The following is an 18,197-nucleotide window of genomic DNA, read 5'->3' on the forward strand; positions in this document are numbered from 1 at the left end:
GCATTTTCATAGACAATCATGGTTACCAGCTTACCAGCTAATTGCTAGGGAGTCCGGCGTCCACACCTCGCGGAAGCAAATCGTCTCCTCGGTCGAGGCCGTGAACCTTATGACGTTTTCTAATTTCTGATCTCATCGATATCATACCTTAGCAATTCGGCAATTAGCCATCAACCTGCCGATCAACGGATCCACAGCGGGCAAGTCATCGTCTATACTCAGCGTTCGAGAAGTCTCATCCTATGGGTCGGTGCATTCAGCTCCTCGCTTCCGGTTCCAACGGTTCCGGGCAGCTCGGAATAGGGCACGTCGAGGATGTCTCGACATATACCTACTGCCGATTCTCGCACTGTGATCCAGATGATACCGGCCTGACTCGATTGTCCAGATTACCTGGGGTTATCTTGGCGGTATCTTCAGGCGCAGGCCATTCCCTCCTCCTTGCGAGAGAAGATGAGGCGTCGGGTGGACGTAACGACATGGGGATAACAATCTGGACGACCGGTACCAATCAGTACAACCAGCTCGGTCCAGCTTATGAAGGAGATTCAACCGACCCATCACACACTTTATGGAAGAGATTAGACTACACTTCGTACATTGAGACGGCAGGCCTGCCACTCGGGGAGACGAATCGTTATACGCCAAAAGAAATCTCATGCTCCTGGTCAACGAGCATCGTCTGCTTCGAACACTCGACCCAAAACACGGATGGAATTTGGTCAAAGGAGTCTGACAAGACCATTTCCTTTGGCACAAATGATTTCGGAGAACTCGGTTGCGGTGCCGTACGAGGTGCCAGCAGCAGTTCGGAGCAGGAACATGACCTCGTCCGGGTTGTCCAGCTACCTCAGACACGTCGAACAGGCGAGAGGCTGTCCGTCCGCAAGATCAAGGCGTCACACAGGAACATTGTCTGTCTATGCGACTGGATCTTGGATGCAGACGGAGGGATGGGTGTTGTCGATACTGTAGTGTATGGCTGGGGAGCGGGTCGGCATGGTCAGCTCGACGTGCGGACTGCCGTCGTTGCCGGTATGAACATGCCTGGTGTACCGATGGGCCACGCAAGTATCACAGCTGCTAGGACTACGATCAAGGGAGTCCCTGCAGGGAAAGAGCATGCAGCTGCAAAGGCGGGCTCAAGCAGGTCGATTGTGACATGCGCAAGCGCTCCACGAGCTGCTGCTGGGCCCAAGATGCGAAAGAGCGGATATCCGTCGTCATACCCGGAACCTATCGAGATCGGCGTCACTTCAGCCGTTGCAAACAGAATCAACTTGGGTGGGCCATTGACGGTAGAGGACCTGGCTGTAGGAGCTGGTCACATTCTATTCTGTCTCGGCACGAGTTCAGGGGGCGAGACCATAGTCGTCGGTCTGGGCAGCAACGCAAAGCATCAGCTCGACTTGAACTTTGCTTCTAATAGATCAGGGTCGTCTCAGTGGGGCGATATCGGTTGTACTTGGAATGGATCTTTCATGAGCGAGAAAGGGCCGGGTGGAGAAATATGGTCGACGGGAACCAACACACATGGCCAATTAGGTCAGGGTCGTCTTGCGGACGATGACCAAGATGTAGCGCCGGGTCTGAGAAGAGTTGCAGCAATGTCAAGCGACCAAGCACCTCTGACGGTTCACGGAATCGTCTGCGGCAGCGAGCATGTCCTCACCCTCATCCAAACCGGGGACGGCAGCGACAAAATATGGACGTGGGGATGGAACGAGCATGGTAATCTCGGCTTGAGCGATGACGACGTGCAAGATCGATGGACACCGGTTGAAATTCTACTCGAACCATCGCAAAGGCCCATAGGCGCTTGGGCCGGATGTGGGACAACTTGGTTGCTCGTTGAAACGACGATCGATGATTGAGACCACGGCTTTTCCAATGGAAATCGATCGAAAGCTCGACGGCCAACCTGGTTGCAAGTGCATCGAAGTTTCTAGATATCGCAACGTGTGGGTAGCCAATGTCTAGACTCAGTCAAGATTCCGTTTCTATATTCTACCACTCTGGATGGATCCGGGAAGGGCGGGAAAAGGGACCACCCTCTCCAGGAACAAAGACTTGCACGCGGCGGCCGGAAAGGTAGTTTCGCTGACGAACGCGTACGTCTTGGCATGTTTTCTTCCGCCCAAAAGTCTGCCTCCTTCTCGCCATCCGCTCACCGAGGGCTTCGATGCGTTGCGCACTGTTTCGAACCTCGTGCCTCGCCCAACCCTTTCCTTGTCCAGTATTTGTGGTCCGGGGAAGGCCCTTCATGCGTAGACGAATCGGGTCGATTGAGATCGGGCGACCAATGATACCCTCCGGAAAACAAATCGTTTGTGGATCCCGCTATTTCGATCGCATGAAAGCGCGATACCATACCGATGACCGAAGCACCGTTCAACGTGGCCGGCTGCGGTAGAGACAGGTCGTACCTGAACGAGCTAGTTGTTAGCGTAGCCTCGTGGCCGATGTCACTGTGTTAGAAAGCCTTCACGCGCCAATAGCGCAGATCGATCTCGAGCTACACCTCGTGCACGAAAGAAAAGTCGTGAAAACAGGACGATCCTCGATATTTTGGAGGTCAAAGTTCATTCGATCTCGCTAGCAATAGGTCCGCCGTGAACTGCGATAAAATGGAACGGTATGACGGTGCATGGACCATGACGAGCCGAAGCGGTCGTGACGTTGCGTCATACGAGAACCTCCGGTACTTCCGAAGGGAGAAGGAAGGCTTCGAGACATATTCAGGTTCAGGGGGGAACCCGCCTTTCCTGCGCGCAGGCAGACCCAGAGCGTCTTCCCGGTACACCGTCCCGGACCTCGGTTTTGTTTTGGGTCGTCTACCCCGAATACGAATCATAACCGAATCCTCTGTATGATTCTGATTCACTTCTGACCGAGCTACCGAGGGATTTGGGACAACGCAACACGTATTCGGGTCGATCGCTTCGGGTCATCGAGCGAAGTGATGATTAACCGGAGGCTGGGCGTCATCCCGGACCTCTTTTGTCTGTAACAAGATGTCATTACGGGGTCTAGACATGTGTGTCCCTGGTCATCTGTTTCGGGGATCCAATCCGTCTGCTTTGCGTGATCATGCAAAGAGGTGTGACTCGCTGGGTTGTTGGATGGGCCTGATCATTGCGATTAGCAGGGTCCGCCGCCGCCCTTCTTGACAGATTACCTCCGGCCGCATAGGAGTCGTCGTCGTCGTCGTCTGTCGTCGAGGTCTTTGCATCCCTCAGGGCCGAAACGCTCTTCATCTCCCTCTCCCCCCCTCCCCTCTGGTCATTGATCATTGACCCGGCGTTGGAGATCTTGTTGTTCTCATCAGCTCATCAGCTCATCAGCTCAGCAGTAATAGTAGTAGCGGTAGTACCAACCCGTTTGTCATTTGTTTCTTCATCCGTTGGGCTTTGCTAGTGTGATATCAGCGACCGGGCACTAGTCGCTAGTCGAGCTAGCGAACGAGCTCTCGAGAGATCCACCTCGTCCCGACACACGCACACACAAACACACACACACAATCTCTCATTTCACTTCTTTCACCAACGATCCGGGGACGGGGAACCTCGATAACACCTTCCCATCAGGCCCATCATCATCCTTGACGTCTCAACATCGACATAGAGCCTTGCGATCCGGCGTTAGGACTTTTCAACGTCGCTGACCATCGTCACCCGATCATCCGATCATCGTCCCATCTCATCATACACATAGAGCATATACATCCACGCACAAGCAGAACGAGGTCGAGGCAGACATTGTCACTCTGCGACCCATTAGGTTGGAAGTGAATTCCGAGATCACAGTTGGAGCATGATCGACGCCTATCATTCGCAGGCCATGTCACAGCCATACTCGTCCAGCAACACGTTGAACCCGCAACAATGGAACCCATCCGTTCAACGCTACAGGGAGCCAAACGATCACATGCTTGGTCACGCTGGTGGTGACCATTCGCCTTCACCCCATGTCATCTCTCCCGAACTCTCGCCTCATCTGCATCACTCGGACTATTCCCCAAGTCCTCCTGGTCAGGACCGTCTTCAACCCGTCAATGGCTCTGGCCCGGGCCCGACGACCTGGGAGAATATGCAGCAAAGGCAGCAACAAGAACAGCAGACACGGAACATGGAAATGCAACGTTACGGGAATAACGTTTCGCCTAGCGAGATGCTCGAGAACGTAATGATAGGCGGAGGAGACGGGTCAGGGCCTAACTCCGGTGAAGGCCGCCGTGGTGATCAGTCCTTGTCTGGTCATCATCATCCCATGCAACCTCAGTATCATCAGATGTTGCCATCAAACCGGCGGTTGCCAGATGATTCGAGCGCCAATTCGATCAAACACAAACCACCAGCGGATGAGATGTACCGGGGAGAGCAGAGGGACTTTGACGGCTACCAGATACATCGCGGTGGAACGATCATGAACGAAGACGGGAGGGGTTTGAAGCAGTACCGGGAGACGAGAACGAGATACCAGGATGGTCGGCTAGGTATATTGCCTCCAGGTAAGCTCGCCTCGACCAAACGACCATTGGTAAGAATCTCAGCGGCACAGGTACTGATTATCAATCCACCTGGCCGTCTTATCATCCAAAGATCAACCTCGAGATTACTCGGCCATCAAGCTTGTCGGCGATGGGTCTTTCGGGACGGTGTGGCTGTGCGACTGGAAGTCTGAAATCCCGTCCACGACCGTCTTGTCCGCCATGCAATGTGGTGCGGGAGCTAGACCAGAATGGACCGGGAAGCGTTTGGTGGCGGTAAAGAGGATGAAGCGGGTGTGGGAGGGTGGTTGGGAACAGGCGTCGAAGATAGGAGAGCTCGTGGTAAGTCGCCTCGGGTACAGCTACGTTGTCCTCGCCACTGATGAATCCATGTTGCATCGCTTTGACAGTCACTTCGAGAGATCCCGCATCACCCAGCCATCATCCCCCTGTATGATGCCTTTCTTCAACCTGATACGAAAGAGCTCTACTTTGTATTTGAATGCATGGAGGGGAACCTTTACCAGTTGACAAAGTCTCGGAAAGGGAGAAATCTAGCGGCCGGTCTGATCGCCAGCATCTTTCGACAAGTCGCCGAAGGTCTGCATCACATCCATCAAAACGGCTACTTTCATCGAGACTTGAAACCAGAAAACCTCCTGGTCACGACGACGGGATTGCAGACCTACCTGCCCGTGGTCGATCCAGAAAATTCTCGCGCCGACCTGGCCCTTTTGAATGTCGGTAAACAACCGCCCGAACGACCATCACCCAAGCTGGAGAAGGACGTAACGGTCATCGTCAAACTGGCAGATTTCGGTCTCGCGAAAGCCCTGGATGCGAAACCACCTTTTACGGAATACGTTTCGACACGTTGGTACCGAGCACCCGAAGTCCTGCTTCGATCGAAGGAATATTCCGCTCCCGTTGATATGTGGGCGCTGGGAACAATTTTGGCTGAGCTGCTCAACCTCAAGGCGCTTTTCCCCGGCCAGAGCGAGATCGATCAATGCTGGCGAATCAATTCGATCTTGGGTGATCCTAGCCCGGATTATGGGCACGACGAACGAGGTATGCGAGTGGGAGGCGGTGAATGGGTTCGAGGGTTGAAGCTGGCGAAGAATGTAGGGTACGGATTCCCAAAGGTGAGCGAGCGCATATGGTATTTGCGCTTCATACGGCTGTCGCTGACGTTCCGCATGATTCATCAAAAATCAGAATCCTCCTGTCGTTTTTGCATCATTGTTTTCGCCAGCTGTACCGACCACTATGATCGACTGCATCAGACAGTTACTGCGGTACAATCCCAAACACCGACTCACGTCCGGAGAATGTCTTAATCATCCATACTTCAAGCTGGTGACTCCCCATCTGCAAGCCAATGTGGATCTCCCGCAGATTCCCTTCTCCAGGGGACAACCAGGGCGAGCCGAATTGGATGAAATTTTCCAGAATATGGAGCAACAGAGACAGCAGCGTATACATGACGTGTCTAGAACGTCTTCTATCCCGCCTCGCAATGAACCTCCTTCACACTCACACTCGCCTGTTCACGAACCTCCGAATTTCAACGTGCGGGATTCGGGCAGGGTACTGCCGCCACTCGCCGGCTCGCCTCATAATAATCGGTCGTACCATGTGTCGCCCGAAAGGCCTCGGCGATACGATAGCCCAACCCTTCACACGAGCTCAGCATCGACATCGCAGACCTTGTTGCCAAACTTGTCTTCATACAACAACGGTGCCTCGGCTTTGGTGGAATCGTTGCGCGAGTTGGATCTCCCAACGGCCGACTTGTCCACCTATGGTCATCGTTCGCTGTCGCCTGGACACGCCCCCGAATGGAAGCAACGGCCTGCTCCCGTCCCTCACCCGTCTGGCGATAGACAAGGACATGGGGACCGCCGTTCATCCGATCTTGTGGGCTTACAGGCGATGTCATTGGCCGCGGGAGGTACCGCTTCGCAGTCTTCGTTTCACCACAGCACCTCTGGACTCGTGTCGTACACGCAAGATTCACTGCCCCAGCCGCAATACCAACGTAATTATCTTCCGCCTCACATGTCGACTCCGACTGCTTTGGCGTCTGGCCTCTCGCCTCGAGGCTCTTTCGATAGTTTGCGCGATCATAACTCGACCGATTCTCTCCCCCGGCCGCACGAGGACCATGACGTGGTCATGCAGGATGCTTTTGACGAACATCCTGTCCATATCAGACCCGCGATGGAGACCGATACTCATCCCTACAGGTCGCAACCCGGTCAGGATCAGCCTCGCTCCCAGGCGTTCGCCAACACTACTTCTCGTCTGACCAACTTGGCAGCTACGGGCAAGAAGAAGAAGTGGGGCCTGAGTGCGGTCTTTTCGAGCTTGAACGATTCGAAAGCGGAGCTTCCGGTACCGCCTCCGGGTAATATCGTCTCTTCCGGCTTCAGCTCAGCTGCATTGAAGCGCACGCAGTCCGGGATCACCGCAGCAGAACGAGCAGTGATGTCCCAAGCGGACCTGGTTAGCGGGGCTGATCCCAAAAAGGTCAAGAAGGAGATGGAGAAGCAAGCCAAGGAGCAGGAGAAGCAACTGCAGGTCGCTCGTCGAAAGGCGATGGAAGATGCGCAAAAAGAGCGGGCTCGCGCGGTCATGGCGAAGCGAAGTCAGCTCGTTGAGAATAGGTCGAACAACAAGTCTGAAATCGAATGGACCACTCTCAGCACGATCGACTCTGCCAGTATGAAGACGAGCAATACTAGCCAGACGAGCATTCCTATGCCTGACGGGTCGAAGAGCCAGAGCGCTCAAGATCTCATCCCGAAGCGCGAGCCGTATATGGGAGCGAGCAAGACCGCGGGATCCAGATCTCAACCGTCCATCAGGAGCCAGCTCGAATCGATGTCTCAGTCTCACATCGATAGACGCCAGATGGAGATGTCCGGACCTGATGCTTATCGGTTCAAGGCGAGAAAGATGGATTTCGGCGACGATCATACCGGGTACAGGAACGCGAGCGTTCTCAGCGTCGGTACGATTGATAGCGAGTGAGTTCCCTTGATGTCTGAGCAGAGTTCGAGTTTACTCGCGCAGCTGTACTGATGATGAGACGCTTCCGACAGCCCCGGTCCAACCAGATCGCCCAGGATCTACCAATCAAACGACCCGCGAGCCGCCTCGGCTCAGTCGTTTGCACGCTCCACATCTTCGTTTGCACAGTCCAACACTTCGGTCGACCGTCAATTGGCTTCAGACTTCCGCATGCATGCTACCGTGCAACCTTCAGGACTGAATCAGTCTTATACCTCACTTCCCGGCGCTGGCTCGGGGAATCCGTTCGGGAGCGGCAGCAATAGTAGCCTGAGTCTGGGACGATACGCCAGCTCGGTTTCCGTCAGCGGGCCTACGACACCGTATAGTCATCCTTACGGCCATGCCGTCGCCGCCGGACACGGGATCGGTAGAAAACAGGTGATTCATCACACCCACCAGCAGCTACCATCAATCCACGATATATCCAAGGACTGGGATGATGGTCAGGATGTTCACATGGACGGGGCAAACCCGACGTACAGAGTGGTTAGTCGGGCGAATCACCCGTCTACAAAGTTTCGAGATTCCGAGCTGACGTTTTTTTTTGCGCTCGCTCGTAGGAACCTCCGGGCGGTCGAGACGGTTATACAACGCTCCCGCCATTCGCCCACATCGCCTCTCTGGCCGACAGTCAGCCCAAGGGTCCTTGATCGACAGGCTATCCCGCCGCGCTCCAGCTCGCATTCTCGCATCAATACACCCCATATATCCTTACTCTGCAACATCGAACAGTCAAATCAGGCACCTTACATTGGCACGAGGGATTTGTCAATAAACGTTAGACCATCCCTTCCTCGTCTCACTCTACCGACTACAGTTTCGGAAGATGGGTAGACTTTATCCAACATCATCATCGCCCCTCCCCCCCTCTCGCTCAGACTGATCGGCCATGTTTCTCTCTCTTCTTGTCATGTGCGAATCATTTTGCGTTGTAAGCTTTCGACGTTGTAATGTACGTCGATACCATGTTGCATGTAGCGAGCCATCGACTGCCTGTTTCGGTCGTCGGTTGTTCGGGGGAGGAGGAGATGTGTCGCGTGCGTGCGTGGGTGGAGGAGATCGAGAGCGAGAGCGAGAGCGATGACGCAACGCGCGACAGATGACGCTCACTCCCTCACCCTGGCCTCTCTCTCTCTCTCGTCGTGATCACCATCGAACGGTCGATTTTGATCGTCACAACCTGACGATTGCAGTCTTGATCACCAGCAAAAGATCGATATAGGCCATAGGTCAAGCTAGTACTTTTCAGCCATGTCGATGAAACGACAGAAGAGCGGCGGTGTCAAGCCGGCGGCACCCATCGCTACGCAACAACCGAAATTCTATGTGAGTCGGCACGTCGTTCAAAGGTCGTGTCTTCTTTCATCACAGCTCGAACTAATCGTGCGTCCTCCTTTCATCAGAATGGACCGACTATCCCCAAACCGAGCGGAAATATCGCTCACACCACTGCGGTGACCGCTAAAGGGCCCCCACCGCCTCCCGTGGATCTGCAAAGCCTCAAAAAGGCCAACGAAAGGGTAAGCTATCAGACCTGCTTTGTACATTCTGTTCAGCGTCGTCTGACACCTCTTTACATGTTGCAGAACACTAAGCGGGCACGAAACTCGAGACCGTCCCACGCCCTTCTCAACACGTTCATCCTCTCCTTGTTGGCCATCTCCTTCGTCTCGCTTTCCTTCTGCCCATCACCGGAACAGATCGACAAGAGCGTCGCCAGGTCTTACTTTAACCTGAACAACCTCAACCCATTCACCTCTTCCGACCCTGGTGTCCCGGCATGGGAGCGTCACATCTGTCAGCCTACAACAGCTTACCGTCGGCATATCCTCGAGCCCTACGTCGTACCGCACGTACAGCGCAGGGTCGCTCATATCCAGGCTCACCCTATTGTCAAGGAACACATTGCCCCGGCTTACCACCAGGTCGAAGTCAAGACCAGGAACCAGAGGAAGGCTGTCTACTACAGGACTCAACGCGTTTATAACCGTGCCGTCCGACCTTACGTTCCCCATTTCCACGCTGCAACCAAGAGGCTCACCAATCGGGCGGAACTCGCAGGCAATCAAGCCTGGCAGCAGATCTTGGCCCTGCTCGCTCAGGCGCAGGCACTCGTCTCGCCTTATCTAGAACACCCCCACGTTATTCGAGCGCGCAAGACTGCCAACGATCTCTATAACCATCCTACCGTAGCGACCGCTGGCAAGCACGCCAATCTCGTTTACAAGCGTTCGGTCCCTCACTTCGAAAAGCTCGGCGTTTATGGTGGACAGAAGAGCTCGCAGAGTTACGCTTGGGCTAGGAAAACTGGTATTCCCCAGGTCGCCAAGGGTGCGGTCAACGCCTTGGATGTGGCCGAGAACAATCTCAAGCAGATTGTACTGTGAGTCTCAAGGCAACTAGACTCTGCGCAATCAAGCAGTACTTTTCTCTAACCCGAATTTCGACGCAACAGGTACTTGACCCAGCTGTTCAACACGCACGTACACCCAGTTCTTCACCCGCATTACCGTACCCATGTCGAGCCTCATGTGAACGCGCTGTCGAAGAACGCCTATGCCCCGGTTGTACGAAAGCACGCCAACCGTGTCGCTCCGATCCTCGGGTCTTTGATCTTGACCCCTTCGCTCAATGATATCCGAAGTGGGCTCAAGGGGCTATACCACGATGTCAAGGACAACGTCGAGAGCGTCACCGCGAGCGCAAAGGATACCACTCAGTCCATCAAGAGCAACGTCGCTGGGGCCGCTTCTTCCCTTTCCGCTCAGGTATCGGCTTCTAGCACCGTCGCTCAGGCGGTTGGGGAGAAGGCCACCAAGAGTGCCAAGGCTTCCGCCTCCAGTATCAACTCGAAGGCCAGGAAGACGGCGGGTCGGGCTACCGCTCAGGCGGCAGCTTCGGCAGTCAGTGCTAGCAAGAATGTAGAAGATGCTGTCCGAGCTGGAACCGCTACCGCCAAGGCTTCCGTCGAGGCTGTCGTTAGCAACGCTCAGGCTACCGCTTCCCAGGCTTCTCTCGCAGGACAATCGGTCGTTTCGGGTGCTTCGGCTTCTGGACAGTCTGTTGCATCCGCTGCTTCCGCAAGTGTACGATCCGTTGCCTCGGAGGCGTCCGCCTCTGGGCACTCTGCTGCATCGATTGTCTCAGCTTCTGCCCGGTCCGCTGCCTCCGACGCCTCTGCTTCGGCCCAGTCTGGCGCATCCGCCGCTTCTGCATCTGCACAGGCCGCCACTGCTTCGGTGAAGTCTGCTGCTGTCGCCGCCTCGGCTTCCGGAGAATCTGCCGCCTCAGTCGTTTCCGCTTCTGGTCAATCCGCTGCTTCGGCGATTTCTGGTACTGGACGTTCCGTCGCCTCGGTCGTTGCTGCTTCGGCCACCTCGGCGGGTAGCGCCGTCTCTCAGGCTGCGACCGACGCCGCCTCGTATGCCAAAGAGCAGGTCGCCCGTGGAGCTCAAGCCGTAGAGCAAGCTGCTTATGCGGCCGAAGCAAGTGCTGCTAGCATCGCCAGCGCGGCGTCTGCTTCTGTTGTCAGCGCAACCGACAACGTCGGCAGTGCGGCCAGCTCCATGTCTCGAACCGGCGAGAGCTTGGTCTCGCAGGCTTCTGATACTTTGGCATCGGCCGGCAGCACCGCCTCGGCATCTGTCGAATCAGCCACCAAGCAAGTGCAACCTTCGGTCTCGAGCGCTTCCGCCGAAGCAGTTCGAGCAGCTAGCTCTGCCTCTGCCGCAGCCCAAGCGTCCGCCTCATCAGTGTCGTCCGCGGGTGCGTCTTATGTCGCCGGTGTCGGTGAACAGGTCAGGGGAGCAGCGTCGACCGTTTCCGCTTCAGCAGGACAAGCAAGCGCGCAGGTCTCGACCGCCGTTGTCGATGCTTCCCGTCAAGCTCGCGGATCCGCCAGCTCTGCTTCATCTTTGGGATCCTCAGCGCTCGATCAAGCTGCCAGTCAGACGGCGAGCGTTGCCGAAGCCATCAAGGCGACCGCTAGCTCCGCTTCACGAGGAGCTCAATCCTCCGTGGCCAGCGGGACCGAGTCGGCAAATTCGCTGAGCGCCTCGAGCCAGCCGACACCGCCTGTGATCGTGCAAGCCATACCTGTCGAGGTGGTCGTCCAGGAGCAGATCATACAGAGAAGTTCCGAGGATTCGGAGCGCACTATCGCTGATGGCGCTAGGCTTGAAAAGGAGAATGAAGGAGATGTTGCCTTTGAGATTGTCGAGAGTTACTAGATAGATAGAGATAGAGATTGTCAAGTAAACAATGAAAGACCTATACACGGTGTGCCAGGTGGTATTATGCATATACATCCTCACAAGCAGGACAGCCGAAACGATAGTGATGCCTTTCATACAAATTGTGCTTTACAACGGGGCTCTATAAAATTGCAACTAGTATGCTTCGACTGCGGTGCGAACGTCGAAAGATCCGCTCCCAGCGGCCACAGGAGTTCCCATCACGATACTTCCACTTGGACTTCGCAAGTCATCAAAGTCTCCGTGCAATGTGGCGTCGGACAAGAATGCACCGGTAGTCTCGAATGATGCCTTGAGCAGAGGCGAGCTCTTGCTAGCGATACCCGTACGGTTGAATGGCTTATACCCGCCCTCGTGAGTCTGTAGAAAAGAGAACAGATCCGGTCGGCTTGATGATCAGGTGTGCATCGTGATTAGCAGCAGATGCTTACCATGTAATCGGCAAGTACCGTCAAGTGACGATAGTCAACTGCAATTCCGTACACGCCGAAAACTCCAGATCTAGACGGGAACGGGTTCGCCAAGTTCAGTGGGATGTCGGACCCACTCGCAGACTACTGGAATCAACTTACACTTCTCGGATGATCGCGGCACGAGCAGCTTCCACGCCGTAGGTTTCCAGCACAGCGTAGATGTCGTTAGTATCGATCTTGTTGACATCGATCATGTCAGACGCAATACGCCACATCGCCGGCAAGTTGCTTCCTTCCGTAATGAGTTGACGCTATGGTCGGCAGTAATCACATTAGTATAGCTTCGGTCTTCTCTGAAATGTGAACACGTACAGTGAACTCTCCCTTGTCATTGAAGATCTTCATGCACCTGCCGATCGCCTGAACTTCGTGGATGACTGCTTTTCGACAACATCGCTCGATGACATCAATGAGCAAGAGTTTTTGCGAGTTACCGGTAAACTATGAGCGCAATGCAGGTTGAGTTGGAGTAGCCTGCGCGTCTCGGAACGGCGCGACTTACCTCTAGGTCGAATTGACAAGATCGACCGTTCACCAAGTCAAAGCTAAAGGAGGTGGCGTATTTCGAAGCCAGCTTGAAGTATTCGCCGACATCTTCGATACGCTGCTCATCCTTTGCCTTCTCGATAGCGTCCCCGACCTTGGTGTCACCATCGTCCTCGTCATCGCTGTCTTCTTCCATCCGGGCAGCGAGAATATCCTCTTCGTCCCGCTCGTCCGTATCTTCCTCCTCGTCCGATTCATAAGTGGCGATCTGCTCGGCTTGCGCCTTACGCTTCATCTCGTACGCATCACCGTCGTCGTCCAATTCCTCGTCTCGTCCGACCCGTTCGTCATCTTCGTTGACTTGATCGGCATTTTCTCGCACGGCTCGACCCTTGCCGACACTGTTGATGTCGTTGGCCAAAGCCTTGGCAGCGGCCTTGAACTCCTTGGTGATCTCCTTTTGTAGATGGACGGCAAAGGAAGACGGCAAGCTCTCCATGATCTGCTTGGGCGTAACATGGTACTCCTCGAGGTATTCGGCCTTGTCGTAGAACTCGAGCAACACCGTGTATGTCCGACGACGATCGATCTGTTCGATGGTCTTGGCCGACAAACGTTCGGTAACCGTGACACGCTCCACAACTTCCGACAAGTTCAGTCGACTAGTCTTCTTCATGAACTTGTCAATGGCGTCGTCGCTGATGGCTTCGCTTATCGGTAATTTCATTGTGGGCGTCTTGGGCTTTTTGGCCGCCGTCATGACGATCTCTCGAAGCCGAGGGATACCCAATGTAACGTTGGCAGCACCGTGACCAGCCAGATGGAAAGTGTTCAAAGTCATCTGCGTGGATGGTTCACCAACACTGACATGTGTCGCAATTGTTGCAACGTCAGCGATGCAGACCGGATATCGAGGAATGCATGTGGAACGAAAACTGACCCTTGTGATGCTAACATCCCGACGGCTTCTCCCGCATCAATCAACGACTTGACATATCTCACCCGCGACAAGATCTTGAACGTGCTTGGAGCGACCAGCTGATCGTGCCGAAGACCTTGAGGAATGTCGGACTCTAGCGTTTTCTTGGTACCGAGCAATTTGCCGGGGTTCTTCTCGACGAACTTGTCCAATTCAGCGGCAAACTTCTCGGACATGCTTCCCAGGTATCGACTAGGAGAATACCTCGACATTGGCGGTTCGTACTTGTTGGGCCGCTTCAACGACTTCTTCATGAGCGAGACGGCCGTGTTCTGATCCATCTTGTCCTCAATGTCCGCGGCGGAGAATCGGTTCGTGAAACTCTTCATATTGCGCAAACAGAAGTCAAACTCATAAAGATGTTTCTGACGAGTGACGTCCAGAGCATCCTCTCCATAGAAGAATTGCAAGACAGATTGGTCGGCATCACGGACCGTGTGGTCGTAATGCACCCTGATCCCCTCAAGATGCTTGATCAGACATCTCTGCAGATATCCGGAACGACTTGTCTTGACAGCGGTGTCGATTAGACCTTCACGTCCTGCCATGCAGTGGAAGTAGTACTCCTGGGGTCGTACACCAGTCAAGAAACGGTTGGCGACGTATCCTCCGGCTCGCGCCGACGTGTCGAACGGCTTGAACGAGGGCAAAGTCTTTCCCGAAACCATTGTCGGCACACGTCGACCTTCCAGAGCCTGTTGCCCCAGTAGTGTCGAGATCTGCGTAGCGTTGACCTTTGAACCCTTGGCTCCGGAGATGGTCATGGTCTGCATGTTGTTGTCGGGGAACGGTTTGACCAAATGCCCGGGCACTACCACGTTATTGATCTTGGAGGTGGTCTTATTGAAAGCGGCCTGCATTGCGCCGTCTAATCCTGCCATCATGTCATCGTCTCGCAAGATTTCTTCCAGACGGATGGCCAAGTTCCGAGCCGTGTCAGGGTCCTTGGGATTACCATCCTTGGGCAAGCCGACGTATTCCATGGCTGCACGGGCTCCATCTCCTTTCGCATCCTCGAGGATCTGGGCTCGGATCTTTTCACCCTCTTTCGTAAGAATAAGATCGTCCATTCTGCAGGTGAAAGCGATATGCTGCAAGTATTTTGTCAACAGCCGTGACAGAATGCTGAGCAATCGTCCAGCGCTCTCTGGTCCATAGACTTCGTGGACCGAGTGGACCAGACCATACGCAGAGGCCCCGTATTGAGACTTGTCCAAGACACCACGAACAAGGTAACCGTCGAGAAAGACCGCTTGTTCCTCGGACATGTTGGGATCCGACCCGTCGTCTCGTTGCCATAAACTGTTCTGAATCTTGTTCTTGGAAGTCAAGTTCAAACCTTCAAGGTTGGGAGGCGTGATGTTAAGCATGATAGTAGAAATGATCTGTTTACCCGTCCACATGGGTCTCGGCTTCCAGATCGCTGGCGGCAGCGTATGTACACGACCCTGCCCAGTGTAGTTGTCCTCCGGTCGAAGAGCTCCATAGATGATTTGGTAGTACTCCTCTCTTGTGAAGAAAGTAGCCTTGTTGCACATGTGCACACCAGCGACGACGTGATCTTGGATCAGACCACGAAGAGGACTACCCGAGGTGGGTCCAAGGTATTGGTTGTCGGTGTTGGCAATCATCCGAGCTTCCGCCTGAGCCACTTCATTTTGGGGGAAATGGATGTTCATCTCGTCTCCGTCGAAATCGGCGTTGTACGAGTTGCAGTTGGCGTAGTGCATTCGGATGGTCTTTTCCCCCTTGAGAATTTTGGCGCGATGAGCCATCATTGAAGGCTTGTGTAAAGTTGGTTGACGATTGAGGATCAGGATGTCACCATCTTGCAGGTGTCGCAAGACCTTTTTATTGATGGCCGGTGTTCGAGTGGTAAGACCGTCCGGGTTCGATGCAGCAGATCCCTCTTGAGGGGTCAAAAGCTGATTGGCGATCGCCGTTCGCTCTTCAATGGTCTTCCTCTCCAGGGAGATCTGCTGACCGTCCTCGTTTTGTACCATCATTGCACCAGGGTATGCCTTCGGTCCGTTGATAACCAGTTGACGCATAATGTGAACATTGTGAGGCGTAACCGGCTCGGGGAAAGTCAACTTGCGCGCAAAGACAGGAGGTACACCGATCTCGTTGGTCTCGATGTTGATATCGGGCGAGATGACGGAACGAGCAGCAAAGTTGACTCGTTTACCCTACAATACGGCGAAATGTGTTAGTGTCATGTACACCCGCTCGATCGACCTGTCCAATGCGAGTTACCATCATGTGCTTCCTGAACAAACCCTCCTTTTTCTCTAAGATCTGCTTGACACCAGCAGGGGGCAGCATCCCACCCTTCATGATTGTCGGGTTCTTCGAGCTGTCCAAGAAGCTGTTGACATCGTGCTGGATTTGAAAGATACCCTCCAAGAGCTGAGTCCATGTTCGCAGTGCGGCCTCTTTCGCAGTCTTCTCGAGCGCTTCCTCCACGTCAGGCATGGCTTGCTGTAGCTCGGCCAGCCGTGTTCGATTGCTGACGATCAATTGACCAGTGGTCAAGATCTTGGCCAACAGACTGTTTTGAGGGTTCTCGAATAGCGAGTCGCCCATCTTGGAGGCAGGTCGGAATCGGGTGGGAGGAACGGGTACCACATCCATAAAGAAGATGTCGGCGCTGGCTGATGGGGCATTAAAGGCAGATCCAGCATTGGTCTCCGATTGCCACACGTTAGGTCCGTGTCGGCCGTACAGCAAAGAACAGACTACGGGTTGGTTACGGAAGACCAGCCGCAGGTGCGCTCGCACTTCTTCGGCCATGACGATCCGCTCGTCTCGACCCCGCGAACTCTTGACAGCTCCGTTGACACCTCGAGCAACGCCGTTGACCTTGTCCTCCATCAGTATCTCGCCTTCATCAGCGGATGACGTCGCATCGACATCCATCCCATCAGCTTCGTCTTCCGACACGTCGCTTCCACCGTGACCAGAATCGCTGTCCCCATCGGCCGCTCCGTTCTCCTTCTTGACCCGAGACGACTGTTTCGACATGGCGAGAACGTTTGGTCGTTTTCTACCCAACGCCATGTTCTGATCCTGGTGCTTTTTGGAAAGACCGTACTCGATGATCTTGACGGTTCCCTCTTTTCGGTAAGTAAAGGCGGCGCTGAAAGTTCTCCATCGAGTCAGCTGCCGGACGTCTTGCGATATCCGGAGTACACCAGTACCACTCACGCATTGCAGTGGGAACACTTCATGTAAGCCTTCCTGCCGAATTCGTGCAAAAGATCCCTCCTCTCGGCGTAAACGAGCCCGTCCTTGTAGTTATCCCGGCCGGAAGGCTGTGTCCTCTGCAGGTTAGGCTTCCTATCAGACGTCCCGACATCGGCAACCCCTTCGTCTGCCATCATGGACTCGTCGATAAACTTCTTGACCGCCTTGTCTATCCGTGCCGAGAATTGTTCGACAGTCTCAACGGGAACGGCATCTTCACCATCTTCTGCATCCTCACGAGCTCCCCCGGTCGATCGCGTCTTCGGGGTCATGTTGGCCACGATCTGAGATTCGGCTAGCAGACCGTGGTCGAGGAGTTGTAGACGAGCGACGTACTTTTTGAGCTATACCATGGTACGATGGTGGTGTCAGTGTCCTGAAATGATTCGCTCAGAACTCTGTACCTCTATACTTACAACGAGCTCGGGCATCTTGAACTGATGACAGAACATGCAGACGCTACGCAAGAGACCGAACGCTTGGTTCATGAAGAGCGGGTGGAACACTGGTACCGGCAATTCGATGTGACCGAAATGTCCGGGACATTGGTAAGACGAGAGGTGACAGGTGGCGCATCTGGGAACACACGACGACAGGCGAAAAGACCGTCAGCGATAGGTCGTTTTAGGTCGTTTGGTCTCTCGATAACAGCTAGACGAGGCTGTACTGACACATCGGCTCGGTCGGCTGGTCCGAGAGCAGGATCGTACAACCCCCCAGTGGTCGGCATGTTCAAGTTGTCCAGCAGGATCGGATTTGTGATCTGCTTGACAGATATATCCTTGATATCTCGGCTCGACAAGAAAGAAAAGGAGATGGCCTTGGCCTGGGTGGGGAGCGAGTGTGCAATATCCATCTTGTACAGCCTTGAGTCGGTCTATCGTCGTCAGATGTTGGTCGGCCCAGGCCACTTTTTGCCCCGCTCGTACAGTCGGTGTCGATGACCCGCCAGATGGCCTATGGGGAATTCTATAGCTTGGGCTTTCCCCTTTTCGAAAGTGAGCTTGCCAGTGATGTCGCAAGTCTAGTGTTTCGTGTACCAAGCTGGTGAGTATTCGGGCGTGTGCATGTAAATTTCAGATTCGAGACGGTCGCTCGTACTCTGGGAAGCCTCGGGCAGGGGTCAAACATTTACGCGATCACGTGAAAAAAGAAATCACACGAGCAGTTTCCCTTACAAACCCTTCTTGAAT

At 54.4% G+C, this 18,197-nt stretch overlaps 4 protein-coding genes across 4 annotated transcripts; 3 read left to right on the forward strand and 1 right to left on the reverse strand.

The window, feature by feature from the left end:
* Positions 1-242: 242 nt before the first annotated feature.
* On the forward strand, positions 243-1,874 carry HD553DRAFT_272079 (regulator of chromosome condensation 1/beta-lactamase-inhibitor protein II; the record flags this gene model as incomplete). The annotated part of the gene is made up of 2 exons (XM_046177742.1): positions 243-1,013; positions 1,209-1,874. 2 exons carry the CDS (start codon positions 243-245, stop codon positions 1,872-1,874), a joined length of 1,437 nt encoding a protein of 478 aa, XP_046036476.1.
* A 2,735-nt stretch (positions 1,875-4,609) lies between these two features.
* HD553DRAFT_272243 (putative cdk-related kinase) lies at positions 4,610-8,401 on the forward strand (the record flags this gene model as incomplete). The annotated part of the gene is made up of 6 exons (XM_046177750.1): positions 4,610-4,831; positions 4,900-5,634; positions 5,708-6,117; positions 6,178-6,661; positions 6,773-7,521; positions 7,597-8,401. Coding segments are annotated over 6 exons (3,405 nt in total), but the record flags the coding sequence as incomplete, so codon positions are not given.
* A 329-nt stretch (positions 8,402-8,730) lies between these two features.
* Positions 8,731-12,059, forward strand: HD553DRAFT_29595 (uncharacterized protein). The gene is made up of 4 exons (XM_046178505.1): positions 8,731-8,893; positions 8,971-9,087; positions 9,154-9,950; positions 10,023-12,059. The coding sequence occupies exons 1-4, from the start codon at positions 8,819-8,821 to the stop codon at positions 11,794-11,796; spliced, it is 2,763 nt and encodes a 920-aa protein (XP_046036478.1). The 5' UTR covers positions 8,731-8,818; the 3' UTR covers positions 11,797-12,059.
* HD553DRAFT_311265 (putative DNA-directed RNA polymerase I 190 kDa polypeptide) lies at positions 11,850-18,032 on the reverse strand. Its single transcript, XM_046179948.1, has 10 exons — positions 17,676-18,032; positions 17,421-17,580; positions 16,966-17,348; positions 16,015-16,897; positions 13,720-15,947; positions 12,796-13,642; positions 12,606-12,734; positions 12,393-12,544; positions 12,252-12,321; positions 11,850-12,180 (listed from the first exon to the last, which is right to left on the reverse strand). Exons 1-10 carry the CDS (start codon positions 17,858-17,860, stop codon positions 11,956-11,958), a joined length of 5,262 nt encoding a protein of 1,753 aa, XP_046036479.1. The 5' UTR covers positions 17,861-18,032; the 3' UTR covers positions 11,850-11,955.
* Between the last annotated feature and the right edge of the window lie 165 nt (positions 18,033-18,197).

The sequence above is a fragment of the Filobasidium floriforme genome (assembly GCF_021052385.1).
Source record: "Filobasidium floriforme strain CBS 6241 chromosome Unknown HD553scaffold_11, whole genome shotgun sequence".
NCBI lineage: Eukaryota > Fungi > Basidiomycota > Tremellomycetes > Filobasidiales > Filobasidiaceae > Filobasidium > Filobasidium floriforme.

Bases quoted from the DNA above. Each gene is read 5' to 3' on its own strand.
- HD553DRAFT_29595 (XM_046178505.1), top strand. From the start codon at position 8,819: ATGTCGATGAAACGACAGAAGAGCGGCGGTGTCAAGCCGGCGGCACCC. The intron at 8,894-8,970 runs GTGAGTCGGCAC...TCCTTTCATCAG, and splicing joins CGCAACAACCGAAATTCTAT to AATGGACCGACTATCCCCAA. The intron at 9,951-10,022 runs GTGAGTCTCAAG...TCGACGCAACAG, and splicing joins AATCTCAAGCAGATTGTACT to GTACTTGACCCAGCTGTTCA.
- HD553DRAFT_311265 (XM_046179948.1), bottom strand. From the start codon at position 17,860: ATGGATATTGCACACTCGCTCCCCACCCAGGCCAAGGCCATCTCCTTT. The intron at 13,643-13,719 runs GTCAGTTTTCGT...GACACATGTCAG, and splicing joins GGGATGTTAGCATCACAAGG to TGTTGGTGAACCATCCACGC. The intron at 12,545-12,605 runs GTACGTGTTCAC...TGCCGACCATAG, and splicing joins ATGACAAGGGAGAGTTCACT to CGTCAACTCATTACGGAAGG.